Source organism: Schistocerca gregaria, chromosome X (genome assembly GCF_023897955.1).
Source record: "Schistocerca gregaria isolate iqSchGreg1 chromosome X, iqSchGreg1.2, whole genome shotgun sequence".
Lineage (NCBI taxonomy): Eukaryota > Metazoa > Arthropoda > Insecta > Orthoptera > Acrididae > Schistocerca > Schistocerca gregaria.
In genome coordinates this window covers 182303813-182324685 of record NC_064931.1, presented here as the reverse complement: position 1 = coordinate 182324685, position 20873 = coordinate 182303813, and the positions used below count along the sequence as shown (strand labels likewise).

The following is a 20873-nucleotide window of genomic DNA, read 5'->3' as shown; positions in this document are numbered from 1 at the left end:
GTAGAGATTTTATCTAGAGAAATTACACGAAAGCTATTGCACGACGTAATGTTATACCAACTTCGAAAATGTTCCAGCGGATCCGCCTGTGGTTAGTTGTGCACTAGTATGTTCAAGGTATGGACAAAGATATGGAAACACCAAAAACACAACACTTATACGGCGTAGAAAAATCCGTTGGTATTAAAAACAGCCTCCAGTCGTCTTGGAATGCACAAATACAGGTACTGTATGGTTTTCAAGGGAATTTTATACCATTCTTCCTGCAAAATAGTGGCAAATTCGAGTAACGATGATGGAGGTGGATTGCGATCACGTACCCTTCTCTAGCAAGTAGACCACAAAGGCTCAATTATATTGAGATATAGTGGCGGTGGTGGTCTGGTAGATGCGGCAGTTCATCGTGGTGCCCATAAAACAAGTTGTGGACGATGTGAGATGTGTTATCAGGGGGCCTATCATCTTGGAACACAGCATCGCCATTGCGGAACAAACATTGTATTATGGGATCGAACTGATCAGCCAAAGTGGTCACATAAGACTTTACAGTAATACAACCCAGAAAAGTAATCATGTGGCCCACCGAATACCGCGATATGGCTGTCCAAATCGTCACCAAATCCCCAGTAAGTTTCACCCTTGGGACGTAAACTCTGAAAGAAATTGGAAACAGTCTAAAACAAGCCTCATCCTGCCAAATGACTTTCTTCCATTGCTCCATGACTTAGGCACCACGATTTCTTGTTAGTGGCATTTGCCTCTCCCTGCAATTCCCTGCTTCTGGAGTTTGCTTTATGTCTTTTTGGTGCTGATAAGGTTCGCGGGTGTGGTATTAAATTCTGCAGTGCCATTTGCAGCTGTTGTCCACTTAGTTTCCTTGATGATCCTGTTCAATGATCGTCTGTCACGATCACTCAACACATACTTTCGTTCGCGGTGTGACATAGCTAGTGATGTTTTTCCGATTTCCCTTGAAGTACCACACGCTTCGGCTACCCTGGTTGTGGTACCACCTATCATACGAGCACCAAAAATTTGCCCACTTTCGAATTCACTTAGCTTCGACGTAAAGCACTGCCAACTACACAGAATACTGTTCTGATCACGACTGACACTTACGACGTGTTGAGGACATTGCACAGGTGCCGTTAGTAATCAAACACGACAGCACAACCTGCAGGATTGGCTAGTATCTACGTATATTTAAGTTAAAGCATGCATTTTTCACGCTGTTTCCATTTTTTGTCCAACTCATGTAAATTTCGCACAATGATGAATAAATATTCTATGGAAACACATTTCCAATGTTTGAGTACTGAGGCATATTACGATATAACATATCCATTACTCAATATCAAAACACCAATTAGAGATACAGAGCAACGTCCCATCAAGTTTCTGTAAACATCATTAATTCATTGAATGAAAGTATCCTGCATCAGAGAATGAAGGTGATACTGACATCTCTACCTTTTTTTATGATCTTGGCAGAGAGAAACACGACAAGTACTCGCAATACATGTAAGATTTTTCAGTGTAGCATTTTCTCAGCGTCTAAATAAAACTCAAGACTAACGCGCAAGGGAGATCACCCCTGCAGGGAAGGAGAGTACGAAATTCGTGAAGGCGTTCTTTTAAGTTCGTCGTACGCTAATAGTTTAGTGGTTTAAAGATATGCAGTCTACAACGTAAGTGTGCTGACTATCATGATGTCTGAAATGTTTGTAGCTGCTATCATTCGAAGTGTTTCGCAAGTATACGGATCTCACTCCACAACGTAACCTTGCATTGGTGTATAGCCATGTAACAGTGTGTTCTACTAACATCAGTCACTACGCGCCGCTCCCCCCGTCGGAAGTTCTAGTCCTCCCTCGGGAATGGGTGTGTGTATTGTCCTCAGTGTAAGTTACTTTAAGTTAGCTTAAGTAAGCTTATGGACCGATGACCTCAGCAATTTGGTCCCATTCAGCTTGTCACATATATCCAAATTTCCATGCCCTATCAGTGTCAGTCAGTTCACAACCTGACAGGAATTGCTGCTTTCAGTTAATGAAGGTCCATCTCAACCAGTTTCAGGGCAAACATTGCAAAGGAAACTGCATAAGAAAGTCATTTGGAGTTTGGTGCCTCGCATTGTTCACCGTGGTGCATAAAGCTGCATACTTTAGCCAGGACAAAAACCATAGAAACTAGACAGTATCTAATTGGAGGCGTGTCGTGTGGGCCGACGAATAGCGATATTGCCTCTTCTCAAATGATACTAGACGTTGATTCCATATACGGCCAAATGAGACGCGCAGCCAGTGGAGGGTGTAGTTCAGGCCTGAGAGGGTTATGTGATGTTTGGGGGTTTGTGCCACGACCTCAGCCCACTCGTTCAGGATATGGTGAACACAGCTTGGGCGTTTATTTCAATATTCTCGGTGCCGCACGTTTAGCCCTTTCTCTTGTATTTTTCATGATTGGTATGTTATAGATGTTTCCGTCTTCCAAGATGAAAACTGTTATGTTCACAGGGCTGCTAAATACGTTTCCGGTTGGACGAACACTCTGCAGGCGGCCAATCATTCAATATGAATCTGTACTACAACATACACTGGACAGCCAGAACATAATGACCAACGAACTACTGTCGATATAAACCCGTTCGGGCGACAGCAGCGTCACCTGGCGAGGAAGGACTGCTTGTCAGACACAGCACGCACGGTGCATGTAGGCTCAGCTAGCGTGCTATACGTGTGTAGAATGGGGCAGCTGCGCGATGTATCTGAGTCTGATCGAGGGCATATTGTGATGGCCCGGACGCTCGCACGAGCATTCCGGAAACTGCACGACTTGTCGGGTTTCGAGGAGTGCTGCGATGAGTGTCTTCAACACGTGGCGAAACCAAGATGAAACCACGTCCAGACGTCCTGGTGTTGTGCGGACACCCCTCATTACAGATGTAGGCTAGACAGACTAGTAAAACAGGACAAGCGGCGAACTGTGGCAATTCTAACATCAGACTTTAATGCTGGGCAGAGTACAAGTGTGTCTGAACGCACATTGCACCGAATACTCCGAACGATGGGCCTCCGCAGCCGACGACACATGCATGTACGAATGTTAACAGTACGATATCGGCAACTACAAGTAAAATGGGCACATGACAATAGGCACTAGACGTTGGCGCAGTGGAAGAGCGTTGCATGGTCTGATGAATCCCGACATATTCTTTATCATACCGATGAGAGGCGCGAATCCGTCGTCTTCCAGGGCAACAGCTCCTTCACACCTGTACTGTGGAACGGAGACAAGCTGGCGGCGGCACCATTATGCTCTGGGGAACATTCACGTGGGCATTCATGGGTCCAGTGGAGCCCGTCCAAGGCACAATGACGGCCAAAAAGTGGTAGCAGACCACGTACATTTCTTCATGACGATCACAATCCCCGCGGAAGTCGTATTTTTCAACAAGATAATGCGTCACGTCACAAGGCTAGGAGAGTGATGGAGTGGTTCGAGGAACACAGTGGCGAGTTACAATTGATGTGTCGACTTCCCAACTCGTCAGATCTGAACCCTGTCGAATACATCTGGGATGTGCCTGAGCTTGGTTTCAGAGCCGTTTACCCCCCCCCCCCCCCCCTCCCCGGAATTTACGGAAATTAGGTGACTTATGTGTGCAGATGTAGTGCTAACTCCCTCCAGCGATCTACCAAAGCCTCATTTCTTCCATGCCACGACGCGTCTCCGCTACTAACCGTGATAAATATGGACAAAATATGGTTCAAATGGCTCTGAGCACTATGGGACTAAACATCTGAGGTCATCAGTCCCCTAGAACTTAGAACTACTTAAACCTAACTAATTTAAGGACATCACACACACCCATGCCCAAAGCAGGATCCGAACCTGCGACCGTAGCGGTCGCGGGGTTCTAGACTGTAGCGCCTAGAACCGCTCTGTCACCATGCCCGGCCAAATATGGACACACCTGCTATTAAGTAGGTGGTCATTATGTTCTGGCTGATCAGTGTAAAATATCCAGCGTTATTTGCAATTGCGGATGAAACATCCCCACAGTTTGGTAGCTCTACGGGATCTAATCATCAAAGAGTGGCTTCAGCTCGATATGGCATACCTGAAGAAACTTTTGAACTCTCTTCCTCAGTAGACTGAGAGCATTATCAAGCCTAGAGGGTGTATTACACTATATTGGTGTGATATATCCTGGGGCTGACTAAATTTTGTCCTGTGTGGTTATTCCTGCAAGGAGACCTCAGTCCAAATCCCCGTCGACTCGATGATCAATAGAGCTAGAGCTTTGCCTCGAATGCCTCGCGATGTCGACAGTAGGTGGAACTGTAAGCTCTTTGGCTGTTGCAGCGGAGGCGGGCGTGCTGCTGCACGTGCCCGCGTGCCCGGAGCCGCTGGGCGTGCAGACGTACCCGCACCCCGACCTGTGCGACCACTTCTTCCTCTGCACCAACGGCACCGTGACGCTGGAGCAGTGCGAGAACGGGCTGCTGTACGACGGCAAGGGCGCCGCGCACAACCACTGCAACTACAACTGGGCCGTCGACTGCGGCACGCGCAAGGCCGACCTCACACCCATCAGCACGCCCGGCTGCCTCTACCAGTTCGGCATCTACCCCGACAGCGCGCAGTGCAGCACCACCTACGTCAAATGCGCCTTCGGCGTGCCGCACCAGACGCCGTGCGAGCCCGGCCTCGTCTACGACGACAAGACCCACAGCTGCAACTGGCCCGACCTGCTGCTCGACCAGTGCAACCCTGAAGGTACGTTCGACAGCTTCCACTCATCCTTGTAGTCTCCTTTACCTGTTCTGATCCAAATGCTGACAACAGTAACCTATTAACACAGTAAACTGTGACCAGTAACTTTTAAATATGCTAGGGTCAATTAAAGAGACAAATTGGTCTGGGGAAAAACTGTTAGCAGGGCAAGCTTATTACTTTTATGGCTTTAAGTTGGCATTACTGGGATGAGCCCTGATCAGTTGATGTATCAACAATGCTATGTTTATAACCTCAAAAATACATTTCAAGAAAGTGAATCCTCTTGAAACGTCCACATCAATTGAACAACGTTCTGTTATTAGTTTTTTACTTGCTGAAGACGAGAAACCAGTGAATGTATACAGTAGAATGTCTAAAGTTTATGGTGAGAGTTGTAAGAATCGTGCAAATTTTTACAAGTGGCTAGAGCAGTTCAAAAATGGTCGCGACTCAGCGACTGACGAGCACCGTTCTAGCCGACCAGATGCAGTTTCAACACCCTCACTTGAAAGTCGAATTGATGACATTATTCGTGCCGATCTCCATGTGACTGAGAAAATTATAGTTGATAGGGCTCAAGTTGGTACTTTTACAATTCATAACATTATCTGTAACAAGCTGAAGTACCCCAAAACGTGTGCAAGATGGGTCCCAAAGGAGTTGACGCGGCTACACAGGCAAACAAGTTTGAGAGTATGCACAGAGATAAGCAACGTTATTACAGAGAGGGTGAGCACTTCAACAAAATTTTGAGTTGTGATGAAACTTGGGTTCACTATTATGAACCAGAATAAAAAAAAGCATGGAGTGGAAGCACACCCACTCACCTGTCAAGAAAAAATTCAAAACCCAAGCACCAGCAGGAAAAGTCATGTTGGCGGTGTTTTGGGTTGCTGAAGGTCCAGTTTTTTTGTGATTATCTCGAAGAGCAGCGTACAACGAACAGCATGTACTACTCGGATTTGCTTTTAAACAAGGTGAAGCCATCCATGAGAGAGAGACGTCGTGGATATCAGAGGACAAGACAACGCACATCCTTATATTGCTCAACTAACCCGTGAAACCAACGACAAAATGGGCTGGGAAGTACTGCCACATCACCCTTACAGTCCTGATTTAGCGCCAAGTTATTTCCATTTGTTTGGTGCAGTGAAGGAGGCATTACGTGGGAAGAGGTTCGAGGACAACGAGGACGTGAAAAAGTTTGTGGAAAATTGGTTCAAACATCAAGATAAAGACTTCTTTGCAGCCCGAATAAAAAAGTTTATAGCCCATTGGAACAAGTGCATAATTGTTCGATGGGACAATGTTGAAAAGTAGAAAAGGTATTGTTTTGTAAAAATAAATGCTATTTTCCTTTAGAGCAATTTATCTCTTTAATTATTGAGTGACAGTCGTATTTGCAGACTGAGCCAAAGTCTGTCAACATTGAAAATTCATTGCTTCACGGATTAATGTAGGTAGATAAAAACTGACACACATGCTTCAACTGACATGGGGTTTTGCTAAAACAAAGAAAGTGCTCAAAATGACTAACAGATGGTGCTTCATATGATACAAAATCAATTATTACCATAACAATTGATTTTTAGCAAATACAATATTCTTCGTAACAAATGCTCAACATGTCGACCGTTAATCATCAACAACACCTGTCGTCGAGGGGTAATGTTGTGAACAGCATTGTACAGCGTATCGGTAGGTATTGTGATAAACTGACGTCAGATGTTGTCTTTGGCACCACTAATGAGACAGAACGACCGCGGTAGACTTGCAACTTCAGGTAGCCCCACGACCAATAATCACACGAACTCAGTTCTGGAGACCTGGGAGACCAACCACGACGGAAGTGGCGACTCAGCACGCGATCCTCACCAACGTTGATCGCAAGAGCTCTTTCACTCATGTGGCAATATAGGGTAGAGCGCCATCCTGCATAATAGTCGTACCTTCCAGCAGGTGTTAACCAGCAAGGTTATGGATGATGCGATTCTGTAACATATCGGCGTACCTCGCACCCGTCACGCTGACAGTCTGAAAATCAAAACCTCGCATTTTATCTAAGAAAAAGGGTCCTATCACGGCTGATGTGGTAAATCACGCCACATCAAGACTTTCTCGTTATGCGATGGAGTTCCACGACAGTTCTAGGATTTTCGGTAGCCCAGATTCTGCAGTTGTAGGTGTTGGCAGACCCTCGGAGTTGGAAATGGGCATTGTTGGTCCACAACACGTTAGACAACTAATCGTCATCTTTCCCCATTCTCTGAAGTGCCCACACTGCAAATGCTCTCCGCGTCACAAAATCGGTGGATAACAATTCATGATTACGCTGGATTTTGTACGAATAGCATTGGAGGCTAAGCCTCAGTGCTCTCCAAACAGCAGAGCGTCGATTGACAGTGCGACGAGTGACTTCACGAGCGCTGACTTCACCATGCGGAGATAAAGCCCCTAAAGTCTCCACTTCTTCCTGAACTCTCCGAGAATCACTAACCTATTACGGGGCCGATCGTCTAAAGAACCCGTAGCTCCGGACTTCGTGACCATTTTCTCCAGAGCGACATTTGCAGGGGACCTTTACCCGTTCGATGGGATCACAAAGCTGAAGTAGCGGATTCTCCATTTTGATAATAAAGCTTCACTAACAGTGCCTTTTCTGGTACGTCAACATGCTGCGTCTGCTGGATTTGCTAACTCTTTCTCTCATTATAGCTTATTTTATACACGTTCCTCATGAACCGTCACTGACTTTTTGCTGTCCACCGCCATCTGTTGGCCAGTTTTTGCACTCATTTTTGGTTTCAATAAAACCCCTTGTCATTTCAGGCACGTGTATCAGTTTTTAACTCTCTACCTATATTAATCCGTGAATTAGTGCATTTTCAAATGTTATCAGACTTTTCGGTTACTCTCTGTATAACAAAGATCTTCGCTCGATTCCAACCACTAAAATATTTTTTTCAGAATACACGGACTGAGAAAAAGAACTTTGGTCTCTTGAGTTAAGTATGGATTCTACAACACTGCGTAGCATCCAAGCTGCAGGCATAATAAATGCATTTTAAACTAATATACAGCCTAGGCCGACAAAGACATTGTACTCCAATAAAGTTTATTTTATTCGCCCTTTCTCTCAATCTGTGAATAAAAACGATCAAATTCCTTGTTACAGGGGAAACCGAGGGTGTGAATGGCAGATGACTGAAACCAATTAACTTCAGCCTCAGCCTGATCCTTAGTCGTTTACCCCTCAAAGTCACATTTTCCTACAACCTAACTTCATAAGTTTTGAAGCTGCCGAGCGCTGTTAGGAAGCGGAATGCACTCAGCATTTGTGAGGCAAATTGTGGAGCTACTTGATAGAGAAGTAGCGGCTCCGGTCAGGAAAACTGACAACAGCTGGGAGAACTGTGTTTTGACCTCACACCCCTCTATATCCGCATCCAGTGACATCTATAGTCTGAGGATGACATGGCGGTCGGTCAGTACCGTTACGGTCTTCCTGTTCGGGCGGAGTTTAGTTCACAGTTCCATTTGGTTTTAATGACTCCACTTACTGCAAATAAAGAAATATTTTCCTCTCTTTGATGGTACTGCCAAGAGAAACTCCCCATCGCAACCCCCTCAGATTTCGTAGTAAGATGTCCCAGTGGATAGCCCGTCTAAAACTGAATACAAATCAAGCACGAAAACAGGATGAATGTCCAAGCTCAAGATATGCAACATCGAGCAGTACAGCAGAGCGACGCTGTCGTGGTTTTGTGGACACGGTGTTGAACTACAAAGCTGGAGATCCGGGTTGAGATATGTTCCCCGATTTTTTTTAACAAAATTATGAACTGTCTGTCTGGTCATTGACGTGTCTGTTCTCTCCTTCTGCGAAAAAAGATTTTGCCTTATTTCTTGACATCAATAGAGGACAGAAGAATCAGACATTGTACAGTTTTCGTGTGGGAGCAGATGTGATTACCGTTCCTCCATGTTGTACACCTCTGGTCCAACCGATAGATGTGTTTGGCTGTAGAGAAGCGAACTACTTTGTGAAAAGGCTCTACGATTTCGCGAAGTTGCGCAGATACAAAGAGCAGTATTGTTCACGTGATCTTGTGCCTATTATCGGAGGCCAGGCTCTCACACACAATCAACTTCGCTCTCCGAAATTCTAGGAAAAGTTCAGATTTGCTTGGACATATGCAGGATTCGTTGGTGTACACGTGGAAAACTTCAAAAACGTTAAAAAAATAGGTTTTGATAGAGCTTAATGATTATGATGATGATGATGATAGAGCTCTGGGAAAACTATGTGGCTGTGACACTGTTGCGTTCATTTGTTGCAACTTATGTGGCAAACTGTTATATTTTCATCATTTCTTAGATAGTGATCACATTAACAATCATACCAACACCGAAATCGCGCAACGAGGCATATCTCACTCACTCACCAGTCGTACAAGCTAGGTGCGTCAATAAGAGATTCGTATCATATGACACACATACTGTTACCAGTGCCGTGTATGACACACTAGACATGTTTATCGAAGGAGGTTTCGGTTGATTTGCTGCGTTTTTATGAAACGTATGCGGTTTTTATTTGAGAGCCACTTTTTTTTCTGCTGGTAGAGTAGTTGTGTGGAATCAACATTCATTATAGGTCCCTTCCTTACACCTCGCTGTTGCAAACTGACGTTACAGCACGACACAGGCACGAATTTCAGTACAGCGAACAGAAACATCAATGACCGGACGAAAAGTTCATAATTTTGTGAAAAAAAATGTGCGCGATGGAAATTTGAATACTGTGACCACGTAACCCCGACGCCATGGCTCTACGGAATCGCCCGATGTTGCACCTTTTGATTTGGACCGTTCATTTTTTTTCTATTTTGCTCCTTTTTTCCTATTTCATCACACTTTCTTCCTTTTTTCATGCTTCATCTGTGTTCAGTTTTTGACGGGCAATACACTGGGCCATGTTACGACTATATCTGAGGGGGTTGTGATGGGAAGTTTCCCTTGTCAATAATGTTTAGATATGTTCGTGCCAGCTTCCAGGTGTCTCTAATTATTTCTTAATGCACTCAAGTCTTATATTTCTGAGGGCAGTAATCCTTGCAACATATTATGGCCTGATGGTATTGCAATGTTATGCTTCCTCAGTGTGTTGTGTATGATGTATTTTGAAAACTGTTTTCCCTACTTTACTGTTTTTTTTTTTATGGATTCTCAGTAAGAAAACGTACGGAGAAGACAAACACACGGAGGGCAATAACACGGCTACCATCTGCATTTATATAGTTGTGTTTTCAAACGCACTGGTTTACAATTTTATACTTTACAGATTTCTAAAGTCATTTTAGGTGATCCTACTATATTTTGATATGCTTATTTAGGAAATGCCAAGGATGTCTCTCTAGAATGTAAGGTTTGTCAAAAAGTAATTACGAAGAATCAGAAAATTAATACTAATCACATATATTTAAAAAAGTGTATAAAAACATGCTAAAATAACACACTCTTAACAATATAATGAAGTATTATGTTCTTCAGTACTAATACAAAGGTACACATCGCAATGTGTCTTCTTTTGCCCCTTAACTGTGTTTCGAAATTTTTCTTTTGTGCGCTGCGTCAAGACACTCCATGTGCAGCGTCTAGCAATAATCAGTTATCATAGTGGCATCCCATCGACCATGATACCCTCGTCCCTTTTCTTTACACACTTGATGGAACGTTTCTCCCTGTTTCTCACTCACAGCAACTACATTTTCTTGCGAATGAGCTGACATGGGAGCCCAGCAAGTGCAGCTTGAAGCTCACTGTGTTATACAGCACGTTTTCACTACATACTTGTAATCAGTTGCTCAGAAACTTGTCGATAATTTATTTAAAGTATATCCAAGCTGATCTACCAATTTCTTTAATTTTATCTTAAAATTTCCCGTCTTTCGTTACTTTCCGAATGTCAGATCCGATTTACTTTAAAGTTTCCTCATCTTCCGATAGAGTTTTAATACACTATTTCATAATTTCAAGTGTTGTGTGAAGTGGAAGCAGGATTTTTTTTCCACAAAGAAATCGAATAGTAAGTTTCCCCTCCAGTGAAAGGCGTTTTCCTTTGTCAGATTTTCCAGGTCCACCGCTGTTTCTTCAGGACCATCCCAGAGCGAGGTAGTTGCCTTACAGACTATGAAATAAAACAACTTTTTGTAGCAAATGGCACTTCAAAACATCACAAAACAATACTGGCGTTATTATGATGCTTATGTAGGTAGTTACGTTTTGCGTAACATACCTAAGAGAGATTCTCTATTCAAACTGCATGTGACTGAACATTTTACGTACTGTACCTGAAATCAGTATCCACAAATACAACAGACAACAATATTTCATTGTTAACTAGTGATTCATACCCTAAGACAAAAAGAATGACGCACCACGATGGAATTATCCGAATGGGACGGAAATCGGTAGATTTGATTACCATGTACAGACAAATAAATTACAAAAATTTCAGAAAAATTGGATGATTTATTCAAGAGAAAGAGCTTCACATATTGAGCAAGTCAGTAACGCGTTGGTCCACCTCTGGCCCTTACGCAAGCAATTATTCGGCTTGGCATTGACTGACAGAATTGCTGGATGTCCTCCTGAGGGATAACGTGCCAAATTACGCGCGATTTATACATTAGATTGTCAAAATCTTGAGCTGGTAGAAGGGCCCTGCAATTTCTGTCCCATTCGGGTGATACCTTCGTGGTACATCTTTGTTTTCGTCTAAAAGTGTATGTAAAGGTCTTCGTAAAGAAAGCTTGCGAGGAAATAATCATCTTGATGAATTTTGAAGTTCTTCTTTTAATCCGTAGTTGTTAAATAATTTGGTCTCCATTAGCTTGCCCTTGGTAAAACAATATTCTTTTCTCTAGTTTTTCTTATAAAGATATTTTTGAGTGCCTGTATGTGTCATCGTGTGTGGTTCTACATATATATATATATATTTTTTTTTTTTTGCTAATAAGCATAATGTAAGTCTTAGATATAACAGGGTAGCATATTTCAAAACTAGGTTGAAAGTACAGTTCACTTGAAGATCAGCTAGAGCTTAAATGCCTATTACAGCAACAATAGACATGTTTTGCGACTGTTACCGAGACGGATTCAGTGATATTCTGCCGCCTGCGTGTCAGCAGATGTAACTGAGTTACGACTCGTTTGTTGCAGCTGTCGTGGGATTCAAGTGCCCGACCAAGGTGCCGTCCAACACGGTGGCGGCCAAGTTCTGGCCGTACCCCCGTTTCCCCATCCCCGGAGACTGCGGTCGCCTCATCACGTGCGTCAACGGATACCCGCGCCTCATCTCCTGCGGCGAGGGCAAGGTCTTCGACGAGTCCAGCCTCACCTGCGAGGAGCCCGAGCTCGTCCCCAAGTGGTAAGAGAGCAGCCGTTAAAACGCCCACCAGTTCAAATTCCTGTCCAGCCGTCCAGATTTAGTTTTTCGTCGTTTCCCTAAATCCCTCGAGGCAAATGCTGGAATGGATCCTTTAAAAACATACGGCCGATTTCCTTCTCTAACCTACCCCACTCTACCTCATGCTTCGCCTCTCATTTTAGTATCCCCACCTACAATGGGTATCGACAGCGACTCAGACGTGCGCACCTCGCTACTACAACCGCCGCCTACAGCTACAGTGGGTGCAACCGGCGTATCACTTGGGCCGCGCCTCTTGCACGGGACGGAGACGTGGGCAATATCCCATTCTGCCGTGTTGTGTGAAGTACTCAGTCTGTCAGCATAATGCCCCAACAAACTATCCCGTTTTGTTTGTGGGCTGTCTTGTTCAAATGTGTGTGACTTCCTAAGGGACCAAACTGCTGAGAGCATCGGTCCCTAGACTTACACACTACATAAACTAATTTATGTTAAGAACAACACACACACATGCGCGAGGGAGGACTCGAACGTCCGGCAGGAGGGGCCTCGCAATCCGTGACATGGCGCCTCAAACCGCGCGGCCACTCCGCGCGGCGAGCTGTCTTGGTTTCACTATTGGTAAAGGAGGTGGGCAGTAATTTAGAACCCTCAAAGACACAACACTTTACCATACCTAATTCAGTGCAGGTAAGACGTTGGCTTTCAAAACACCATCCAGTCGCTTCCGAATGAATGGACACAGATCCTGACCGAACGAGGTGGTGCACTGATTAGCACACTGGACTCGCATTCGGGAGGACGACGGTTCAATTCCGCGTCCTGCCATCCTGGTTCAGGTTTCCCGTGATTTCCCTAAATCGCTCCAAGCAAATGCCGGGATGGTTCCTTTGAACGGGCACGGCCGACTTCCTTCCCCGTCCTTCCCTAATCCGATGAGACCGATGACCTCGCTGTTGGTCTCCTCTCCCAAAACAATCCCAACACAGATCCTGTATAGTTTTCAAGAGAATCTTATACCATTCTTCCAGCAAAAGAGGGGCACTTAAGGTAAGTATGATGCGGGAGGACAGTGCTCACGTACTCTTCTGTCCAAAGTGGACCACAAAGGCTCAATAATATTGATATCCGGTGACTGTGGTGGCATTGGGAGATGTGTAAGTTCATCTCAGCCCTCACAAAACCAGTCTTGGAGATGCGAGCTATATGAACAAATGTGTCGTTTTGGAATGCAGCAGCAACAGCACCACTGGGCAATAAACATTGTTTCGTGGGATCTTCCTGACCAGGCAAAATGGTCACATAATCCTTGGGATCAGCGCGGCGTCACAGAGTAACCATGGGGACCCTTGGAATACCATGTTATGGTTACCCAAATCTTCACCGAACCCCCGCCGTGTTTCACTCTTGGGATGTAATCTCTGACAGAAGCTGGAAACTGGGTAAAACAAGATTCATCAAACCAAATGACTTTCTCCATTGTTCTACACTCCTGGAAATGGAAAAAAGAACACATTGACACCGGTGTGTCAGACCCACCATACTTGCTCCGGACACTGCGAGAGGGCTGTACAAGCAATGATCACACGCACGGCACAGCGGACACACCAGGAACCGCGGTGTTGGCCGTCGAATGGCGCTAGCTGCGCAGCATTTGTGCACCGCCGCCGTCAGTGTCAGCCAGTTTGCCGTGGCATACGGAGCTCCATCGCAGTCTTTAACACTGGTAGCATGCCGCGACAGCGTGGACGTGAACCGTATGTGCAGTTGACGGACTTTGAGCGGGGGCGTATAGTGGCCATGCGGGAGGCCGGGTGGACGTACCGCCGAATTGCTCAACACGTGGGGCGTGAGGTCTCCACAGTACATCGATGTTGTCGCCAGTGGTCGGCGGAAGGTGCACGTGCCCGTCGACCTGGGACCGGACCCCAGCGACGCACTGATGGACGCCAAGACCGTAGGATCCTACGCAGTGCCGTAGGGGACCGCACCGCCACTTCCCAGCAAATTAGGGACACTGTTGCTCCTGGGGTATCGGCGAGGACCATTCACAACCGTCTCCATGAAGCTGTGCTGCGGTCCCGCACACCGTTAGGCCGTCTTCCGCTCACGCCCCAACATCGTGCAGCCCGCCTCCAGTGGTGTCGCGACAGGCGTGAATGGAGGGACGAATGGAGACGTGTCGTCTTCAGCGATGAGAGTCGCTTCTGCCTTGGTGCCAATGATGGTCGTATGCGTGTTTGGCGCTGTGCAGGTGAGCGCCACAATCAGGACTGCATACGACCGAGGCACACAGGGCCAACACCCGGCATCATGGTGTGGGGAGCGATCTCCTACACTGGCCGTACACCTCTGGTGATCGTCGAAGGGACACTGAATAGTGCACGGTACATCCAAACCGTCATCGAACCCATCGTTCTACCATTCCTAGACCGGCAAGGGAACTTGCTGTTCCAACAGGACAATGCACGTCCGCATGTATCCTGTGCCACCCAACGTGCTCTAGAAGGTGTAAGTCAACTACCCTGGCCAGCAAGATCTCCGGATCTGTCCCCCATTGAACATGTTTGGGACTGGATGAAGCGTCGTCTCACGCGGTCTGCACGTCCAGCACGAACGCTGGTCCAACTGAGGCGCCAGGTGGAAATGGCATGGCAAGCCGCTCCACAGGACTACATCCAGCATCTCTACGATCGTCTCCATGGGAGAATAGCAGCCTGCATTGGTGCGAAAGGTGGATATACACTGTACTAGTGCCGACATTGTGCATGCTCTGTTGCCTGTGCCTATGTGCCTGTGGTTCTGTCAGTGTGATCATGTGATGTATCTGACCCCAGGAATGTGTCAATAAAGTTTCCCCTTCCTTGGACAATGAATTCACGGTGTTCTTATTTCAATTTCCAGGAGTGTATATTCCAGGCTTTATGGCTTCGGTATCTCGTGTTCCTTTTACGGGCATTTCCTTCACTCATAAGTGGTATTGGATTTCCAGCACGCGCTGCAATTCCCTGCTTCTGGAGCTCCCGTGGTGATTTTTTGGTGTCGACAGGTTTCGCGAGTGCAACGTTCAGTTCTGCAGTGACTTTTGCAGCTATCGTCTTATTTATCGTCACGATTATCTTCAATGACCGTCTGTCACAATTGTTCAACACACACTTTCTTTCGTGGTGAGGCTAAGCGGATGATGTTTCTCCGTTTTCTCAGTATGCGGTATCAATCTCCGATACGATGCCTCTTGATACACCAAAAGCTTCGGCTCCCTTTGTTACGGAAGCAGTCAGCATACGAGTACCAACTATCTGCCCACGTTCGAATTCACTTAGCTCCGACACAATGCACTCACAATAACACTGAATGCTCTTCTGACCATGAATGGTATTTACATCATGTTGAGGTGCTATTCGTGGTCAAATATAACAGTACAGCTTGCAGGCTTGGCGAGCATCTGCGTTTATGTTCAAGCATACCTTTCTTGCGGTGTTTCCACATCTTTGTCCAACCTCCATATACTTTCAGTGTGCAGATTACGACGACTATTGCTCTGTTTACGCTTGCGAGTCGAACGTAGACAGTAAACTTATGACCTCTTCATTGATGGGCATTAAATCCTAATTTCCTCCCTACCAACAAATTTCCTTATCAGCCTTTCGTTATCCGTTCAGCAGATTATCAACATGAGTGATAAAGACTCTTAACACACACTATCATGGAGAAGTGTCACTAGCGAGTTACTGACAGTGATTGCAGCACATTACTAATAAATCTTAGCTGTGTTTTTCCAGTTTTTGGTAAAAGTGTTGTGTGGCGTCACCGCCAGATACCACACTTGGTGGGTGGTACCCTTTAAATCGGCCGCGGTCCGTTAGTATACTTCGGACCCGCGTGTCGCCACTATCAGTCATTACAGACCGAGCGCCGCCACACGGCAGGTCTAGAGAGATTCCCTAGCACTCGCCCCAGTTGGATAGCCGACTTTGCTAGCGATGGTTTACTGTATACAGACGCTCTCATTTGCAGAGACGACAGTTTAGCATAGACTTCAGCTACGTCATTTGCTACGACCTAGCAAGGCGCCATATTCAGTTACTATATCTTCTGAACAGATAATACTGTGAATCATGTACCGTCAAGAGCGACGTTCATCATTAATGGATTAAAGTTAAGTATCAAATTAATTACGTCCGCTTTCTGAATTCTAATTCCTTGTCATGTTCCAGACCTCACGTCAGTATAGTTCTTCCCTCCTCACGCCAGCCTGCGTGAGCTAAAACGCGTGCATTTCGGCCCCTCTAGTGACACGGTGCTAGCTCTTCTGCCAACACAACATGTTCAACGTGTTCCGTCGTGGCTACTATACAGACACTGAAATTGTAATTATGTTTGTCTCTCAATATACGTAATATATTTGTATAAATCGGCTTGATGGGATTGCCAATGCGAGTTCATAGCACTAGCAGATGTATTGGCAAAAGTGCCACAAACAATAAGAATCTTCTTTGCCTTCGTAAAGAAGTCACAAGTATGGTGAGTGCTGAAGTCTTTACGGGAATCTCTACTCACTGTTCCACCACGAACCATCCATAAGTTTCCCAGTGTCGTGTTTAATAACTCATGGAAGTCGAGGTGGACTTGGGTTGGGGCGCTATCCTGTTGGCAGATGAAGCTCGGCTAAAGACACTTTCTCAGTACACATTTTCCGATGTGAAGTATCCGGACACCCCGATATAATTTGAAATTGACAACTAACTACCACACCATTATAAAAGAAAGAGGGAAATCCTGTGTTGTCAGAAAAGAATTAGTAACAGCAGAATGGGCCCGTCAGAAGTGCTGAGTGAGTTCAGACGTGAACTAGTCATTGGATGACACCTTGGTAACAAAGCTACCAGGGCTATTTCAAAACTTCTCAAGCTGCCCAAGTCGACAGTTGGTGATGTGATTGTGAAGTGGGAGTGCGAGAGAACAGCAACAGCTAAACCGAGACCAGACAGATCTCGTGTAGCGACGTACAGGGACTATCGAAAACCGCGGAAGTTGGTTATAAAAAATCGCAAGAACAGAGCGGAATGATTCACTCGTGAGCTCCAAAGTTCTCTCAGCATTCAAAATAGTACTATGTCCGTGCGTAGGGAGTTAAGAAGAATGAGTACAATGGTCTAGCAGCTGCTCGTAAGCAACACATTTATGTTGTCAGTGCTAGCGACGCTTGATGTGATGTAAAAAGCAACGCCACTGTACAGTAAGTGACTGGAAACAAGTTATGTGGACTATTGATTCATGCTGTATCCTGCGGCAGGCCAGTGGAAGTGTTCCGATTTGACATCCTGGACAACACTACGTGCCGTAATGTTCAGTGCCAACAGTGAGGTAAGCCGGAGGGTTATTGCGGTATGGGTCGTTTTTCATTGTTAGGGTGTGGTCTCATTATTGTACTTAAGAAAACGCTTAATGGGGAAGGATATGAACACATTTTACAGCATTGTGTACTGCCTTCAGTAGAGGAACAGTTTGGAGACGATGGCTGTATCAGCATGACAACGCTGACTGTCATAAAGCAGAATCTGTGAGGCAGTGGTTTGTGGACAGTAACATTCCTGAAATGGACTGACCTCCCCAAAGTCCCGACCTGACCCCAATGGAATATCTATGGGACGAGTTAAAACGTCGACTTCACTCCAGCCAACAGCGTCGAAGTATGGCTGCGGCTGTTAAGGAAGAATCGACTGCCATTCTTCCATAGATATTCAGGCACTTCATAGGAAGTAGCCCCAAAAGAATTCAGCTATGGGCACACCTTATATTACAGTCCACTAATAGGTGTCCAGAGTGGATTTTCGGAGTGCCAGATTTGCTTTTTGTGTCAGATCGCTGTACCATTTACATGCATCAAAAGACACGTTTCGCACGATAACTACACTCGTCTATTCTTCCACATTCTCTTGCATTCGTGTAGAAAACTTAAAATGAGTCACTTTGTCCATGTGCTTTAGTGGTTGTGGTACATGCGTGCAGTGAGGTTTCTGCTTCATTAGTTTCCTCACGATTTTCCAAACAATCGTTTCTGGATCGTTCAGCTCTCAGATTCCTCTGTTCATCGACTTCTGTGACAGATCGAAGGGCCCTTTTTTAAGGCAACGGGTTGAACATTCAGGAAGAGCGAGGTTCAAACGTCCTATTGCTTTCCAGATTCAGAATTGCCGTTATTGCAGAAATTGTTTGGAGCAAATCCCGGAATGATTCCTTTGTAAAACTTACGCCAATCTCCTTTGCCATTTTCCTCCTATCCGAGTCTGAGTTCCGTCTCTTAGGATCTCCTCGCCGACATGGCACGGAACAGTAATTTTCAATCCTCTCCTCACTTCTTTGGCTGGTCATATGGTTTATATTATTGCCCGTACGATTTACGTGTGTCATAAAATTATCAACGATTTTTATGTTCTCGCGTGATGGAAGGTTCTTACGTTGATCGCATTTAACTTCTACCGTTTTCAGCATAGCGATATGTTGAGCGTATTTTTTCAGTTTGCCTCAAATAAACCGTATTAGTCTGCTCTTTTCCTTAACAACGCTGCAATTATGTAGCCAAACAAGGTGACACTTTCTCATGTTGTATTTGTGTGGATGTCACATGTTGAAACTTCAACCCTGTTTCAGTATACAAAGGTCTTATTTTAGGATGGATTGCATTTTTTGCTGTGGAAGACCAATAAATCAACTGTTTAATAAACTATTTAATAAATTTGGATGTCTCACATGTGGAGGAGACACTAGCTCAAGATGTATTACTAATTTTGCTACCTACTAATGAGTAACATAGGTTTATAGTGAAGTATAGCGAATTCTCTAAATAAAATCGAACTAATAACTACATTTTTAGCTACCAGATTCCAATTGTAGGGGTACTTTGAAATACTTTTGCTCAAGTATTCGATGGTATTCAGTTAAACAGTCTTCCACATTCGAAAAAATATAGGAATCGTTTATCGGAATTACAATAAAAGTTCTATTTCGGCAGACAATTTTTTGCTTTCATTTCTGCTCATTAAGATAGAACTGTACTCAGTACATACGTAGAAGGAATATATACAGTTGTTATTTCAAAATTAGATATAAGTTACTCTTTTCAGTGAAATAACGTCCAAAATACTGAATTTGAGTTGACTTAAAGAAACAAACCGCTTCTTTTTAAATCTTTAGAGGACAGCTCTCTGCAATGATTATGATGATGAATGTTCTCAATCTTGAGTTATTAGACATTTATATCGGTATGAATGAAATTAACGCAGTTTGTGTTTGTTTCAGCGCCAACTACCTGAGGAAGTAAGGCAACCGTCTGCAACTATTCTGGAGCATGCTGCTGTGCGCCACACCTTACAGTTAATTTCTTAGAAAATGTGAAAATGTATTACCACAAAAAATTATTTATGATGTTCAAAATTGTGTATGTAAAGTCCTAACAGATTTTAAGACTGCAAGAAATTCTCCCAGAATAATGTAATTATTGTACAAATGTTGTCGTCTCTGTAGAATAAGTACTGTATATCTGGTTCAGTGGTATACACTAATGTCCACCGAATAAAGATCTTTACCCAATTAACTACCGTACAGCACCGACTTCTTTGTGTTTTTATTTTTATGAATTTTTGTTTTGATTGTCTGTAAGTACTTATCTGTGGTAACTGTTTTGCCTGACGCATGTTGAGTACAATATTTTTCCTCTTCGGAATTTCTGTGAGCATAGTCTGTCAGTATATAAAATAGTTGCCAGTTGCTAAAGCATTCCCACTGACCTAGTACCTTCTCACGAATTTTGTGGATGAAACCTAATCGTGTAGGGCACGTTTCAGTTTAGTGACTTCCATGGCACATTACAGCGTTGCTATTTTTGTACTGAACTATAAAATAACGGAGAATGAGAAATTCCAGTAAATCCTGAGTTTGGCGGGTAGTATACTAATTTTTGAACATCCAGTCATTACAATCGTAGACTGCAAAAAAAAAAAAAAAATTAAAATCTCTTAGAAAATTCTCGTTTATTTCTTTCGTGATATGAAATGAAAACTGCAGGTTTCTTTCACGCTATTCTTGATGTAGTGGAAACAACAGGTGATGGACAAACTATAGTCATGTACAGAGAGGTTGCACATGAAATGATGGATTTGTTACTGGAAATGCAAAAAACAGCAATGTAAATGAAATGAATTTTGTGAATCAGATTGGACATCATGCAAAGGTAAACGCTCCTCCAAAAGTGCCTTTAACTCAGTCGTGACTTCGGTGAAAAAATTCTGCACACAGCTGTACCACTATTGTCTCAGTTACGAAACTCACCCGGTGTTCACATCAGTACCGTAATCTGCACACTTTCATTGCCCTCTGAGCAGATGTTCGGTCTGCGCAAATGTCTACTACCAGTGTCACCAATGGCCAGTTGATACTTGTGCAAGGAAAAACTGCTCCTAGAAAAAGGGAATGGACACTCCGTTTGGAGGAGAACACTTTGCCTTCGATCGCCAAATAAATACCGGTGGACAGCATCCTCGGCGACTCAGCGTGGAGGGGGTGTTAGCCAAGTCACCCAAGTCACATTGCGTCCATTTAACTTAGCATCGTTACCCGTAAAGTAGGCGCCTCTTCGAACTGTAACCCGGCCGAAACCCGG

General features: G+C 44.6%; 1 protein-coding gene across 1 annotated transcript in view; it reads left to right on the top strand.

Annotated features, from left to right (window-relative positions):
• Positions 1–19825, top strand: part of LOC126297478 (protein obstructor-E) — a 48756-nt gene extending 28931 nt beyond the window's left edge. The window contains exons 2-4 of the mRNA XM_049988352.1: positions 4369–4782; positions 12004–12211; positions 19514–19825. Of these exons, the coding sequence (XP_049844309.1) occupies positions 4369–4782; positions 12004–12211; positions 19514–19535 (644 nt within the window). The 3' untranslated portion in view covers positions 19536–19825. The remainder of the gene's footprint in view (positions 1–4368; positions 4783–12003; positions 12212–19513) is intronic.
• The last annotated feature ends 1048 nt before the right edge of the window (positions 19826–20873 follow it).